The 16,613-nt window shown below is 46.4% G+C and overlaps 1 protein-coding gene and 1 pseudogene across 1 annotated transcript; one reads left to right on the top strand and one right to left on the bottom strand.

Moving 5' to 3' along the window:
• Positions 1–472: 472 nt before the first annotated feature.
• Positions 473–2,787, bottom strand: LOC123405029 (annotated as a pseudogene).
• LOC123403983 (benzyl alcohol O-benzoyltransferase-like) lies at positions 2,448–3,607 on the top strand. Its single transcript, XM_045097885.1, has 2 exons — positions 2,448–2,744; positions 2,842–3,607. The coding sequence occupies exon 2, from the start codon at positions 2,910–2,912 to the stop codon at positions 3,495–3,497; it is 588 nt and encodes a 195-aa protein (XP_044953820.1). The 5' UTR covers positions 2,448–2,744; positions 2,842–2,909; the 3' UTR covers positions 3,498–3,607.
• The last annotated feature ends 13,006 nt before the right edge of the window (positions 3,608–16,613 follow it).

Below are 16,613 nucleotides of genomic sequence, written 5' to 3'. Positions count from 1 at the left end.
GACCCCCTCGCTAGCACTTCCACCGCTAGCAGTTTCACCGATTTTTTTCCATCCCTCCATAAACCAATCGATTGAATGCAGAAAAAAACCGGTTCACAGAAAAACCCTGTGCCTTTCGACCTCATTAGCTACACCCGCCTCGTTCGATTCCACGAAGAGAAAATCGGTGGGGAAAACAACCACGTTCCATGCGAGCGAAAAAGGGAAACAACCCGCGCGATTCTCCAACCCTCAATCACGAAACCGCTCACTGTCTCGTCCTCCTCCACACGATCGCCATGCCTAGATGGTTATGACCGCCCGCGCCGTGGCTAGCCAAGGTATGCGTCTTCGTCAACGTATCGATGAAGCTCTTTGCAGCGGTGGAGGGCATTAGCAAATCGAAGGGCATGGCCCGAAGTCGCGATTCTTCGACGAGAATGACAAGGCAGAGATCTTGGTTTTGGCATGGATGGAGTGAGAAGCAGATTGGTCAGTCGAAAGGTGGTCTAGCAAGGCGCCTCTTGGTCAGTGCGGCGCGGCCGCTGAAGCTCGGCATCGCGATGGCCTCCGCTGCAGCTCTTTGTCCCGAGACAACTAATCTTGAACCGATTGCTAGACGGAGAGAGATCATGGCAGAGTAGAAAACGACAGGATCCAAACTGGATTGTGAGGGAAGCTATGGAGGTGACCACAACCCTAAATTTCTAACATTGTGCACGTTGAATACTTACCATGATGACGGATCTGATGGCGTCCATGTCGAGCGGAAACTGGAGGCCACCTTCCTTCTGGATCCTCAGTAGCACGTCAAGCAGGTCCTCGCCGCCGTCCGTCCTCTCCAGGTCAGGTGCTCCTTGACGATGCCGTCGAGGATGCCGTGCACGGTATCGTGGCACTCCTTGGCGCCACTGAGCCGCGCGGCGAGCCGCCACGAAGGCCACAGGTCGGCCGGATTGAACCCCGCCGCGAGCTGCATGGAGCGGTCGAGCTCCCGGAGGAGCGCGTCCCGTTCTCTGCACCGGTCGCCAATCACGGCGTGCACCGTGATGTCCGCCACGAGCGCGGCCAGCAGCCCGCGCATCTCCACGGGGCGCCGGCCGCCGCGGAGGGCTGCGGAGAACTCCTCCTCACGGACGGAGCGGAAGGAGCGGACGCGGCGCGCGGTGAAGAGCTCCACGACGGCGATCTTCCGGAGCTGGCGCCAGTAGTCCCCGTAGGGCGCGAACACGATGTCCCGGCCGCCGCGGCCTCGCCGACGACGCGGAGGGCTGCGGCGACCTCCTCCTCGCGGACGGCGTGGAAGGAGCGGACGCGGCGCGCGGTGAAGAGCTCCACAACGACGATCTTCCGGAGCTGGCGCCAGTAGTCCCCGTAGGGCGCGAACACAATGTCCCGGCCGCCGTTAGGAGCACGCGCATGGTGGCGCTCACGGGCCTCATTGCGAAGGACTTGTCGTGTGTCTTCATCACCTCGCGCGCCCCCTCCCGGGAGCACATCACCACCGTGGGCACCTCGCCGAGCCGGAGCAGCATGGCCGGCCCGTGACACCGCGCCAAGTGACGCGCATCGCGCGGTGAGGGAGCTGCCCGGCCAGGATGAGGTGGTGCAGGCTCCCGATCACCGGGAGCTGCCACGGCCCCAGCGGGAGGCGCAGGCCGTGGCCACCATCACCCCGCACCCCCTAGCTCCTGCGGCATGCGAGTATGATGAGCAGCGGCAAGAGAGCTATGCCGAGGTAGACGACAACGTAGGCGTCCTCCATTTGCGCTCTGGGGCCTGAGCAATACTTCCTTTCATTATATGTAGTGTCACGTAAGGAATTTTGCTTCGTGTGTTCGTGTGTTCGAGGGTTCACGACCGAACTCAACTTAATCTCAACTGAAATTGAGAAGAAAATTATTTGCAGCAGCATTTTTTTATGTCAGAGATGTGAACGCATTGGACAAACGGTAGCTGACTGTACATTGCACATGCCCTTATACGATTAGCGGCACGCCGCTTGCATCACTAGCGGCACGTGTGTACTTGTAAGCTTTATCATCGCACCTGTCGTGCTCTCGAGAGCCACACTGTAATTCTAGCATCCCAGTGTTTCTAAGAGCATATACACACTCGGGCTTCCTTATATTCTTTCAAAGCCGAACGATCTATATGATCACAAAAGACGATTCAGATGAATTTTTCAAACAGTACTCAAAATGCCCGTCCTTATATTCAACTTAAATCTCAGATGAATAAGACAAGGCCGGGGCATGATCGGACGCGTCCGTCACATTTCTACTATTAAAGAGGATCTGTCGTCTCTGATGATGGTTCGACCTCCACTCGTTCGCTACTCCCATGTCTGCCGCGAAGGATGCCCCATCCCACCCGCCCCCGCCACAAAGGGTCCTACGCCATAAACAAAATGACACCCCAGCCTCACCCGCACGTCCAAACCGTTCTCTCATCACCAGAAAATCGGGATCCTCCCAACTCCCACTTCCCACTTCGTACGAAAGAAAAAAACTATGAAAAGAAAATAAAACAAACGCACGTAGGCATGTCCCAACTCCCACTTTCCTTCTCCCAAATCCCTCGATCTCGTTGCTCCCCGTACAAGAATCGGCGTCGTGGACCTCCTCACGCCTACGGCGACCTCTAGCGGTTACACACAGAAGCCCTTGCCATCTCATCGTTCTTCACCGGGTCTAGGAGGAGCTCGACGCGGGAAGGAAGACGAGCAGGAGGGCCGTGTCGCCGCAGCGATGAAGGAGGCCCAGGTAACCCTATCTCCCTACCCTCTCTCCGGCCCATCTTCTCCATGTAGCCTGTACTGGCGCATCCACACGTTCTCCTCTCCCATATGGCATGGACCAGCGAGTGGCAACGGGTGGCGGTAGACCGGCTGGTGGCCCAACGGACGGCGGGACACCGACTGGTGGGTGATGGCGCAATGGACAGCGGGAGATTGGTTGGTGGCATCCGACGGCGGGAGGCGCTGGGGATCGTGGGAGGAGCACGTAACCGGCGACATGGTCATGCGCTCCTTCCTGTACGGCCCTTCCGACGTCGCCGTGATGAAGAAATCCCTTCCGCCTGGTCTCCACGACACAACCACGAGCTTCGAGGTGCTGGCAGCGTTCTTGTGGCGCGCATGCACGGCGGCGCTGGCTCTCCGGTCGGACGAGGAGACGCGGCTGGTGACCGTCGTCAACATGGGGAGGCACTTCGCTCTAGGCCTGCCCGCCGGCTATTACGGTTACGCCTGCGCCAACCCGGCGGTGGTGATGGCCGCTGGGGCGCTACTGAGCCGCCCGATAGGAGATGTGGTGGATCTGGTTCGGGAGGCGAAGGCGTCGGTGACGAACGAGTACGCGCGCTCCATGGAAGACTACCTGGTGTTGGACGGGCGGCCTGCGTTGACCGCGACGAACCTGTTCACCCTCACCGACCTCAGGCGCATAGGCTTCGACCGTGTGGACTTCGGCTGGGGCGAGCCGGTGTACGCCGGCGCGGCCAGATCAATGCTCTAGGTGAGCTCGTTGATCACCATCAAGAACGGCAGCGGGCAGAATGTGGTGGCCGTGCCGGTCGCGTTGGAGAGGCTGCCATGGAGCGGTTCGCGTCTGAGATCGAAACGTTGGCCAAGATTTAGCCGCCAGCAACAGCCAACTGTATGTGATATGTCCACGCGAGACAGGATTTTGTACCATGCACTGGCTCCAGTATTATTGTCATTGTTTTTATCTTTCTAGAAATCATTTTTATTATTGTTTTATGAGACCTCCACATCATGTCCATAGTGTTTTGCCCCATGTGCATAATGTTTTCTCTCTCATGTAAATACAGTCACGCATTATTCCCTACTCATTTAGGTTCATCAGTTAAATAGGTGTCTAATGTATTTCAAAATAAAAGTTTGATTTACATTATGTTTGTACAATTGTATTTTCTGACAAGATCTTCAAAACAAGACCATATTGATTATTATTTTTAGAAATCATTATTTTGACAACTAAATCACACCATGTTTTTTTTGAAACGAGGCAAAAGATTTTATCATTTTCATTGATTAAGAAGAAGGGAATTGCCTGGTTAATTGGCGACAAACCGGACTCAAACCGATACAATGCACAACCCATATGACACGAGCACCACCGGTCAACCTGGCCATCGACATGGGACCCGAAGCTGCAAAGAAGAAAGACACCCGACGCGGAGTCGCAAATGTCATCGACATCACCGGTTGCCTCGAACGAGCGACTCCGATTTCACCATCGAGCTCCAGCATCGAAGCCATCCCGCAAACAACTGCAAAGAAACCGTGATGGCACATGCCACCTCATGACCACACGCGTGAGCTGCCGACAGCTCTGCCCTTGACGATGAGTATCACAAAGGGAAATATGCAAGACTTGCACCGACGATGCCCTTCGCAAATGACCACCAAGTGCCCGTCATCATCACTGCCTCAACTCGCTCCACCACAGCTCCGACCTCAAAGCAACCAAGCAACCCACGGAAGACCACCTCGGACACGCCAAAAAGAACCGACTATGAAAGTCCATGCCGCGACCCGAGCTCCTCTCAATGCCATCATCATTGCCAAACAATAACCAACGACCCCCTAAGCAAACCATGCGGCGAAGATGCTACCACCCACGGCGAAGATGCCTCACTCCACAAGTCTCCCAGTCGTGGCCGGCTCCGAGATGATGCACCCAAGGAGGAGAAAGACGTGAGGACTCGTTCAACGCCTGACCCAAAGGATCTGAGGTTTCCCTCCAGGGCCCAAGCCGTGGGGAGAAGGAGCACACCTCCACGACGACGCTTCCAAGAAAGATCACGACACCCGCGGGCGCCGCTGTCGCCGGCTCCGATGGAGACCGGAGCAGAGTTTGCTCCTGTAGTTGCGCCGAGCACCTGCCGCCACCGACCGCCAGCCACCAACTAGCCACTGCTGAGGCCGACTTCAAACTAGCCGCGGGATCCCACGATCCACCATGACCAGACACGCACCACCCCCTGTCCGTAGCCGCCGTGCACCACCGCAGAACCACCGTAGCCACCAAAGCCGCAATGTGAAGCACGACACCAAGATCGAGGAGATGGCGCATACCAGATCTAGATCGGAGCAACACAAACGGAGGAGCAGAGCAGACGAGCGGCTCCTTCACCCCAGCGCACCTCGCGCTCTAGGTTGCACAGCCGCCATGTCCCGCAGGTCGCCGCGCCTGCAACATTCATCCGGTCGCCGCACGCCAGCCGCTGCCGCGCCCGACAGTCGATCCACGCCCCACGCATGCATCTGCAGTCGAGCGTCGCCGCGTGCACGCTCGCCGTCCACGCCCAGGCCATGCTGAAGCACGGATCGAGGTCGCCGCCCCGGCATCCGTCGTCCACAGCCGACACATGCCGCCCGCCATCCGATGTTGGTGATTTTTATTTGGCGGATTATGGTGTATTGTACTGCCTCATAATGTGAGGAGTACTTGCATGGTTACCGTTTGATAGGCATGAGTTTACCTTTTGCTGTTGTTCATGTAATTTTGTTGGCCATGCTATAGCGAAATTTGGGTACCATTCGGTTAGGGCTTCTATATTTTGGCTACAGTCTAACCCCGAGACTTTGTATCAGTTGGTTGTCAACGACTTCGCTGAGATCCCCGGTTAATGAAATCGTTTTTTAAATACTTATTTTGCATGCATATGTTTCCACCCTACAAGACAAATAAAATTGTAACCAAGAACTTAACTAATCTATGAGCACCCATATTGTAATCGATTTAAAGGCATCAGGCATCATCATCAGGGTCAAAGTGGTATATGGTAGTCAAATAGTAAGAAGCAAGATAAGGTTGTTATCTTATCACCCACATGGAAAAACCACAAGATATAAGCACACATTTACATTATTTTCCCTTCCATGGCAATACGAGGAGTATGAAATACTAGGTTTGTTACAAGGTTGAATGAAGAGCATTAAAGGGGAAGGGAACGAGGGGCAGGAAAAACATGACACTGTGCCTTCATTCAAGGAGTGGTGGGTGTTGAGGAGGAAAGAAGTGAAAACGAGAATTGATATGTGTTCGTATATTGATGGAAATTACGCCCTTGCATTAGACAGATATCTGAAATAGATAATTGGTGTGTCATTTTATTTATTCTGTGGCAACACACGCGCACCAAACTATCTCTACTACTAAAACAGAATCGAACGTCGTGATGGTTCGACCTCCTCTCCACGTACGACGGTCATCAATCAAAAAATTCCCATCCTCACTCGACCTAGGGCCACAATCACACCAGCCTAAAAAGTTACCAGCCAAGACTACTTACTAGATCCATTGCCAATTTAGCCAACAAACGAGATCCACGAACCTACTTGTGACTAGATCCATTTATGGAAGACTTGAACCAAATGTTAAAGTCGTGCAATGAAAACAAGAAAATGTATTAGAAAGGATGGAGTACTATTTATTGGCATCATCTAATATCTAATTATTTTGTTTAAAATAAAGTGCCAAATTTAGTGATTATTTTTTCTTTCCTGTGCCATGCACGCACCTCTACTCTTTATGGTGCTGGCTAATGTACCTAGATTGTACATGAAATCCTCATGATGTACATTGCCAGCTACACCAGGTGACAGATTATTTGAATAAAGCTTTTGTCTGCGATGCAAAGAAAAATATGTGACACAGACATGGAAACGAATTGTCAAAAGTAGAAGAGTATCACTTAAGTTTCATATTCAATTTTCATCTTTGAAAGTTGTTACCCAGAAATGTTAGTCATAAAACTTAGAGCTCATAGAATTTATATGATACACCCAAATAAATAATGTATTTTCTATAATCAAACAGATCGGAATATCTTATACTCCAAAGTAAGCACATCAACATTGAATAGTACAATGATTTGATCGATAGCATCATTATTTTTTGATATCTCCCGTGACAACGCACGGGCATTCGACTAGTATATATATATATATATATATATATATATATATATATATATATATATATATATATATATATATATATATATATATATATGTTTCATAGTTAATTTACAGTTTCTTGATCAGTTCATAGGATATGAAAATTGCATAGGATAGCAATATGTTCCATTTGAATCCTAAAGATATTTTTTTCCGTTGTTCTAGTGAAACATTTTTTCTTGTTGCAGCAGTATGTAACATTTGTTCCATTTTAATTTGTTGTTGTTGCAGTAGTAACAAGCATTGTCCAGAACTCATGGACTACCTTCGCAGCGGCATCACTTTTGCTACCGTTGACATAACGAACGACAAGTTGAAGATGAGGCACAACTTCGGTATTGAGATACCAGCTGATTGCCTCATTGATCTCCAACAGGAATTCACGCTTCGACATGAGAGGACTTCGATAGCTCATATGGCAGTCGCATTGATCGACGAGGAGTATGCTGATATGAAGACCAAATTCCCAAAGTCACCACAAACTTTGGGAGAAGGCCCCACTTGATCATATCAACATTGAGTATGCAGCAAAAGATGCATACGTTTCATACGAGTTGTACCGCAAGATCCGAGCCGTCAACTATGGTCGGTGTCACCTTAGAGCAGGTGGACATTCTGATTCAGACGATTCAGACGAGTAGTGTTCACAACGGCGAACACTTGTATATATATCTATGCTAGCTATTATTATGTACTATTTGGACTAGTATCATTCTGTACTGCTTGGACCAATTTATATATGTCTTGTTTCTGTTTGTGCCATTATAGTTTTCAAATTTGAATTGTTTAGCCCTTTCTAACTTCATTTGCTACTTTTGAATGGTTTAGCTCTTTCTAACTTCATGGTATCATGCATTTCGATCACATATATATACAAAAAGTCTTCAGTTCAAATAAGTTCAAAAAAATGAAACCCTTTTTGTAAAAGATATGTTTTTGATTAAAACAGTCATTTAAAATAACCTAAAACCTACCAAATTGAATACAATGATAAAACCATAGTAGTATTAAATTGCAGGAAAAAGAATCACTCAAAAATCTATTTTTTAGTAAATTTATTCACAAAACTAAATAAATAAAGTGAAAAACAAAACATCCAGTAAATGCATGAAAAATACGAAATGAAGTCATGAAGTGTTAAAAATTGATGATGTGGCCTTGAATGGTGCATTTTGAAGACACAAAAAGTCTTGAGTTCAAATAAGTTAAAAAAATGAAATCGCTTTTGTAACACATGAGTTTTCATAAGAAACCCTGATACTTCTAAAGAGATTGTCCGATTTGTACACGAAGTGCATCCAGTTTTTGCCGCAACCCTATCAAGTTTTTAGCACATGCTATGTGGGTGAAATAATAATACCATGCCAACTTTCAACCTATTCAGAGTTCATTTGTAGTGCCTTTCAATCTCTGGGCCATTTAGCTCAAAAAATCAGTAAATGCATGAAAAATACCAAATGAACTCAGAAAGTGTTGAAAATTGATGATGTGGCCTTGAATGGTGCAGTTTGAAAAAACAAAAAGTCTTGAGTTCAAATAAGTTCTAAAAAATAAAATCCCTTTTGTAACACATGAGTTTTCGTAAGAAACCCTCATACTTCGAAAGAGATTATACGATCTGTACACGAAGTGCATCCAGTTTTTGCCGCAACCCTCTCAACTTTTTCTGCACATGCTATGTGGGTGAAATGATGATACCATGCGAAATTTAAACCTATTCAGAGTTCATCTATAGTGCTTTTCAATTTCTAGGCTATTTAGCTCAAAAAATCAATAAATGCATGAAAAATACCAAATGAAATTAGAAAGTGTTGAAAATTGATGATGTGGCCTTGAATGGTGCATTTTGAAAAGACAAAAAGTCTTGATTTCAAATAAGTTCAAAAAAATGAAATCCCTTTTGCAACAGATCAATTTTTGATTAAAGAGTCATTTAAAATAACCTAAAACCTACCAAACTGAATATAATGATTAAAACACGGTAATATTAAATAAGAGGAAAAAGAGTCACTAAAAAATCTATTTTTTTAGTAAAGTTAGCCACAAAATAAAATAAATAAAGTAAAAATGAAACAAAAAAATTAGTTTTTAAAAAAATGCAACCTACTAGGCCACCACAGCCTGAATACGACTAGAAACCCAACCAGATAGTTAGGTCAGGATTCTGGCCCGCAGAAGGCTGAGTAGGCCCACACGCAGTGACAAATTAGGCCCGAAAGCCTGCAGTTGAGAGGAGCTTCAGAGTGTGTGCGCACCAGCGCTTATAAACCACTCCCAGGCTCTCTCGGCTAGTGAGGTGGGACCAAACATCAAACCACACCGCGGCTATGGCAGGCACAAGCCTTTAATCCCAGTTTGTGCCACCAACCGACACGAAATACCCACTTTCATGTCGGTTATTGGCACCAACCGAGACTAAAGGTCTCTTCTTTACGCCCTTTGGGCTGCTGCAAATTGGCCTTTAGTCCCGGTTTGTTGCAGGAACCGGGACGAAAGGGGTGCATTGGTTCTCGTTTGTGCCTCGAACCTGGACCACTTACTTCACATATAGGCGGGAGTTGTCAAAATTTCCCCCAAACTCTCCTATTTTCCCCCGAGCCCGTCCTCCTCGTCGTCGCCGCCGTCCCGAGCCCATCGTCCTCCTCGTCGCCGCCGCCACCCGGAGCCCGTCCTCGTCCTCGTCATCGCCGCCACCCCCGAGCTCGTCCTCGTCGCTACCCCCTAGCACATCGTCGTCGCCGCCCCCGAGCCCGTCGTCGTCGCCCCCGAGCCCGTCGCCATAGCCGTCGCTGTCGCCGCCCCCGATCCAGTCCTCCTCCTCGTCGCCGCCGTCCCCGAGCCCGTCATCATCGCCGCCCCCGAGCACGTCGTCATCGCCGCCCCGAGCTCGTCGTCCTCTCCCCCGAGCCCCTCGTCGTCGCTCCCAAGCCAGTCGTCGTCGCCCCGAGCCCATCGCCATAGCCATCGCACCGAGCCCGTCATCATCGCCTCTAGGTGAGAATAGCCAAATCCGCATGTTGTTGATATAGATGATAATGTGTTGTAAATGTTGATGATGGAAATGCTAGTGCTAGTCGCCATGACATTGATTTCGATGATGATGCATTCTGAATATAGAGGATGTCTATGTTTGCAATGTACCTCCGAGTTGCCTATGTTTTTCCGGAATGTTGATTCGTTTCCGTTCCGGCAAACTTTAGGCGCTCGATATGTCATGTTTTTAGTAAAGGTCATGCCGAATTTTTTTCATGAATTTTAGCATGACTTGTGCTAAAATGTAGGACATATCGAGTGCTTGTGATTTGCCAGAATGGGAATTTAATGATATTCCGGCAAAACATAGGGCATTTTTTCTCTGTCATTGCTCGATATATGAAACGGGTTGACTTTAGGTGTCATGGGGGTCGCTTCTCCTTCTTTTCCTTGTGTGCTAGATAGAGGAAGAATCCCGACTGTTGTTGTGGGGGTCGCTTCTCCTTCTTTTCCTTCTGCTAGATATTAGTAATGCACTAGGGAAAGGAGGAGTAGCGACCATCACCGATGGTCGAAATATCAGAGGGAGTGCCCACCATATACGTTAGATGAGAGTTTAGGAAGGAAAGACTCGACAGAACTAAAGTCAATGTAACACCCTGGATTTTGCCCATTTATTTTTCTTTTAATTTTGGTCCGGTTTTGCTTTTTTATGGCTTGGTAGTTTTGGAACCTAAAGGGATCACCCTTGATTTCTCTTCCCTAGTGACTTGCCAACCTCCAAACCATCCCAACACCTTGTCATTTCCATCTTGAGCCAATCCCAATAATCTTTTCCCTGGAATATTCCTTTTTCCTATTAAAGGAATAACCCTGTTGCCTTGGGTTGTGAAGCAACCCACATTTCTAACATTCCAAAAATTCCCAAATAATTCTTATAAATCTCTTGAGTCATATATTCCTCATATATGACAAAATCCTTCCTTTTCATGTTCAATAATATTCCTCAAAAATTCCTTTATTATGATTCTGCCCTAGTTGTGCAGTTGTGAAGCAAGTACCCTTTATATATGCTTGCTTGCTCTCAGAACTTGTGGGTACTACTTACTATCCATCTCATCGCCTCATGACAAAATTCAAGTCAATTGGGCTAGTGAATATTTCTTGACAAATTTCCAAAGTTTCTGATCCACAAGAAACTTTGGGAAGAAAGTGCTAGCTAAGAGTATGCAAATGAGTTGAAACTTTGCCATCATCTCAATATGCTCAAATAATGACTCTCCACCAAATTTGAGCATCACCTCATCAACCTTGTGACCTCAGCATCAAATCTTTGTCTCTGGTCATTATTTTGGATTGTGAAGCAACTATACTGTATGTTGCTCCATAATTTCTGAAATTTTACCAGGACATTCTGGTACATATAAAACATCGCTCAACCAAATTTGAGCTCATTGTATCCAACCATTTGTCCCCAGTAATTTTCATAAGATTCCGTCCAGTGGGATGTTGTGTGATGCAAGTACCACTTTTGTTTATCCAGATGGTATGAAATTTATACAATGTCTTCATAATCCTAAATAACTCATCTCCTCCAAAATTCAGCTCCATCCAAGCAAGTATGTGAGTGCCACATCAAAATCTTTGTTCTCAACCAGATTGGTTAGTTGCAAAGCAACCATATTGAATCTTGGTTATTTTCTTCTCAACCTTCATAGGATTTTAGTCCTTCCTACCCTAAACCTCCCACACATCTTATTTGACTCTTATCACCTTATTGTTGATCATAGTGGTGTGCCCAAGTCTTTTACAGAAAACTTGCAGAGAAGCCTCCCATCTCCTCTTTGTTTCTTTTGCCGATCTATCACCTCAGTAGGACCCCTCCTTGTGAGGACTCTCTGCCAGACATGGTGCTGCATGCACGGGTGCACCGTGTGCGCCAGTTCATGTGGTGATCACCACCCTGGCATGCCATGGACGCGAGCTGCGTGTTTGCTAGCTCGGGCCCCTCCTCTGCTCATCGGTTTCGTATGCCTAGTAGTGTCCAATAGCTCCCCCTCGTCGTCCTATTCTACTTCGAGCCCTCTCCCCCTCTCTAGTCCCCTACTATGCAGTGCGGCAGCTGCGCCCATGACCTGCAGCCGCCGTCGCCGTCGTGTCCTATCACCGAGCTCTCCCGAAGCCTCCCCGAGCTCCCCTGTTTGCCCTAGACCCTTCCCGACGCCGCAAGAGGCCAAGGCACGTCGCCCCGGAGCTCCATTGTGTGGCTAAGTGATGAACCACAAGTATAGGGAATCAATCTTAGTCTTTTCGATAAGTAAGAGTGTCAAACCCAACGAGGAGCAGAAGGATCTGATAAACGGTTTTCAGCAAGGTAATAACTCCAAGCACTGAAAGTAGCGGTAACAAGTGATGGTGTAGCGACGTGAAACGTAGCGAGTGAAAAGTAACAAGTAACAAGTAGTAGCAACGGTGTAGCAAGTGGCCCAATCCCTTTTGTAGCAAGGGACAAGCCTGAACAAAGTCTAATAGGAGGAAAAGCGCTACCGAGGACACACGGGAATTTCTGTCATGTCAGTTTCATCATGTTCATGTGATTCGCGTTTGTTACTTTGATAGTTTGATATGCGGGTGGACCGGTGCTTGGGTACTGCCCTTACTTGGACAAGCATCCCACTTATTATTAACCCCTCTCGCAAGCATCCGCAACTACGAAATAAGAATTAAGACAATGTCTAACCATAGCATTAAACTAGTGGATCCAAATCAGCCCCTTACGAAGCAACGCATAGACTGGGGTTTAAGCTTCTGTCACTCTAGCAACCCATCATCTACTTACTACTCCCCAATGCCTTCCTCCAGGCCCAAATATGGTGAAGTGTTATGTAGTTGACGTTCACATAACACCACTAGAGGAAAAGACAACATACAACATATCAAAATACCGAACGAATACCAAATTCACATGACTATTATTAGCATGACTTATCCCATGTCCTCATGAACAAAAGTAACTAATCACAAAGCATAATCATAATCATGATCAGAGGTGTAATGAATAGCATCAAGGATCTGAACATAAACTCTTCCACCAAGTAATCCAACTAGCATCAACTACAAAGAGTAATCAACACTACTAGCAACCTTACACGTACCAATCGGAGTGGCGAGATGGAGATTGGTTACAAGAGATGAATTAGGGATTGGAGAGGAGATGGTGCTAATGAAGATGTTGATGAAGATGCCTCCCCTCCGATGTGAGGAGTGTTGGTGATGATGATGGCGACGATTTCCCCCTCCGGGAGGGAAGTTTCCCCGGCAGGATCGTCCTGCGGGAGCTCTAGATTGGATCTGCTCAAGTTCCACCTCGTGGCGGCGGCGAAACCATGAAAAAGCTCCTCCTTGATTTTTTTCTGGAATGAAACCCTTCATATAGAAAAAGAGGGGGGCAGTGGGCCATCAGGGAGCCCACAAGCCCTGTAGCCGCCACCAGGGGGTGGTGGCTACCAGCCTTGTGGGGCCTGGTACCTCCCCTCTGGTACTTCTTTCGCCCAGTATTTTTTATATATTCCCAAAAAATTCCACGTTGGTTTTCAGGGCATTTGGAGTTGTGCAGAATAGAGGACTCAGACTTGCTCCTTTTCCAGTCTAGAATTCCAGCTGCCGGTATTCTCCTTCTTCAAATAACCTTGCAAAATAAGAGAGAAAAGTCATAAGTATGGTACCACAAGGTAATATAACAGCCCATAAAGCGATAAATATCAACATGAAAGAATGATGCAAAATGGACGTATCAACTCCTCCAAGCTTAGACCTCGCTTGTCCTCAAGCGAAAACCAAGTTCCATAAACATGTCCACATGTTTAGGGACAAAGGTGTCGATAAAACATAATACAGACGTGAGGGCATCTTGATCACACATAAAACAGCAATACATCATAAAGATTCTTATGGGAAAGTAACAATTCCTTCACAAAGCAAAGTATGAAGCAAAAAACCTTACCAAGAAGTAACCAACAACAGTCCATAGTCATTGAAGCAATTGTAATTTATCATAACATCAGAAAGAGTCAAATAAGAGCTTGTAAAGCAAACCCACATACTCAATCATCTCTTTTGTTTTCCACAATTGTTACAACTCACGTGGTACCCATGGTATCAAAGTTTCAGCTGGACACAGAGGAAGATAGGGGCTTATAGTTTTGCCTCCCAACCATTTACCTCAAGGGTAAAGTCAACAATAACAAAGCATAAGTACTCATCTCCAAGTTGATATATGAATATAGATCTTTCCCAAGCATGTGACGGTAGCCAAGACAGAGGCAAAATAGGGAATTCGTGAAGATCACCATGACTTTTACAAGGGCAAAAAGTAAAGGTACAAGATAGGCCCTTCGTAGAGGGAAGCAGAGGTTGGCATGCGCTTTTGAGGTTTGGATGCGTGTCCTCTTAGTGCGGAGGAACATCACTTTATATTGTCTCCTGTGATAAAGAACTTTATTATGCAGTCTGTCACTTTTATGGCTTCCTCATCACAGGTTCGTACAAAGCTTATTTTCCACACACTACTAGATCATACATATTAGAGAGCAATTTTTGTTGCTTACACCGATGACAACTTACTTGAGGGATCTTATTCAATCCAAAGGTAGGTATGGTGGACTCTCAAGGCAAAACTGGGTTGGAGGTTTATGGATGCACAAGTAGTTACTCTACTTGGTGCGGGAGTTTTGGCTAATATGAGGTGGAAGCAATCATCACATTCTAAGGGATCTCTAATCATATAACATTGTTTGGAACCAAGAAAACACAATTCATTATGTTGTCTTCGTTGTCCAACATCTACCTCTAAGCATGTAATAGTTTGGTGAGTGCTCACAATTGTAGAAAGTGTCTAAGACGATATATTTATATGTGAACCTCTCTTTCCTTATTACTTCTTATTAATTGCAACAATGACTGAGGTCTATGTTGATTTATTCTCAACAAGTTTCAATCATCATACTTGTTATATGTGAAGCTATCACTTTCCATAAGATCATCTCATGATCTTTCATGCTATCTTTCTTTTCATACTTTTGATCACGGCACAAAACAAAGCCCTTGACTAAGATACTCTTTATTATATAGCTCGCAAGCTCGAATACATCGAGGGAGAGACAAAGCAAAAGACTCAAACTAAACACTAAAGACTTATTCCACTAAGAGAAGAAATAAAAACTGAAAAGGAAAGAACTAAAACAAAGGTAAAAGCAAAAGATATAAAGGTGATACGATACCAGGGAAACTCCCCCAAGCTTGGCAAAAGCCAAGGGGATTGCCCATACCAATGCTTAGTTGTCTTCCTTTGGTGGTGATGGTGGTGGAGTTGTTGAAGCATTCTTGAGCTTGTCTAATTTCCACTTGAGCAAAAAGTTCTGCTCCCTCAGATCGTCATTTTCCTCCTCAAGTTTCAAGACTCTATGGCAAAGTTGCTTCTTACTGTCCTGCAAGAAACGAGAAGGGATAAATATGGTCTTAGGCTTCTTCCTGGAGTTGGGGAGGCTTGACTTCTTGAACTCCACATGGATGTTTGCAGGTTGAGGTAAAGGAGCCTCCTCTCCATCGGAACTCGTTTGTTCATGCCCCTTAGGCTCATAGTCCTCTTCCTCGTTAGTGGTCCAGCCATATGGTTCCAAGTCCCAATTAATCCTAGAGTTAGCACGATCATCGGCCACATAGATCTCTTCTTCTGAATCTTGAGAAGACGTCTTGACCTAAATCTGCGGCAGACAATAGGCTCAAAACGAAAAAAGAGGAAAACTGCGCGATACGGAGATCAAAACCCTTGGGCGTATATATAATGATTTTTTCTGGATCAGAAGGAGTGCTCCGCAAGAAAACGGAGTCCGGGAGGCACACGAGGTGCCCACAAGCCCTGTAGCCGCCGCCAGGGGGGTAGGTGGCGGCTACCAAGCTTGTGGCCTCCTCGTGCACTCTTCGGACTGCTTTTTATTTTTCTAATTTTCCAAAAATTCCAAAACGGAGGAAATTTCCTATTGGAAAAGCTTCGGAGTCCAATTACTTACCGAAACACATACCTCTTCGTTTTCAGGGTCTGAAACAGGCTGACAAACATCCCTTATGTACTCCTCAGGAGTTATGATATTGATGATATTGGTCTCAACATTTATGGGAGTACCGGAGATATAATTCTTTATTCATTACCCATTTACCACTCTAGAAAATTTCCTTCCGTGTTATTGATTTTGATGGCACCGGAACGATATACTTCCTCGATAATGTAAGGACCTTCCCATTTAGAGAGAAGCTTGCCTGCTAAGAATCTTAAGCGAGAATTGTATAGCAGGACATAATCACCTTCATTGAACTCTCATTTCTGTATTCTTTTATCGTGCCATCTCTTAACCTTTTCCTTGAACAACTTGGCATTCTCATATGCCTGGGCCCTCCATTCATCTAATGAGCTGATATCAAACAACCGCTTCTCATCGGCAAGTTTGAAATCGAAGTTGAGCTGTTTGATTGCCCAATAAGCTTTGTGTTCCAGCTCAAGAGGTAAATGACATGCCTTACTGTAAACCATTCTATACGACGACATGCCCATTGGATTCTTATAAGCAGTCCTATAAGCCCATAGTACATCGTCAAGTTTACTAGACCAATTCTT

Source organism: Hordeum vulgare, chromosome 6H (assembly GCF_904849725.1).
Source record: "Hordeum vulgare subsp. vulgare chromosome 6H, MorexV3_pseudomolecules_assembly, whole genome shotgun sequence".
NCBI classification, from domain to species: Eukaryota; Viridiplantae; Streptophyta; class Magnoliopsida; order Poales; family Poaceae; genus Hordeum; species Hordeum vulgare.
The sequence above is the reverse complement of the archived record's forward strand: the minus strand, read 5'-3'. Positions and strand labels throughout refer to the sequence as shown.

Bases quoted from the DNA above. Each gene is read 5' to 3' on its own strand.
- LOC123403983 (XM_045097885.1), top strand. From the start codon at position 2,910: ATGGCGCAATGGACAGCGGGAGATTGGTTGGTGGCATCCGACGGCGGG.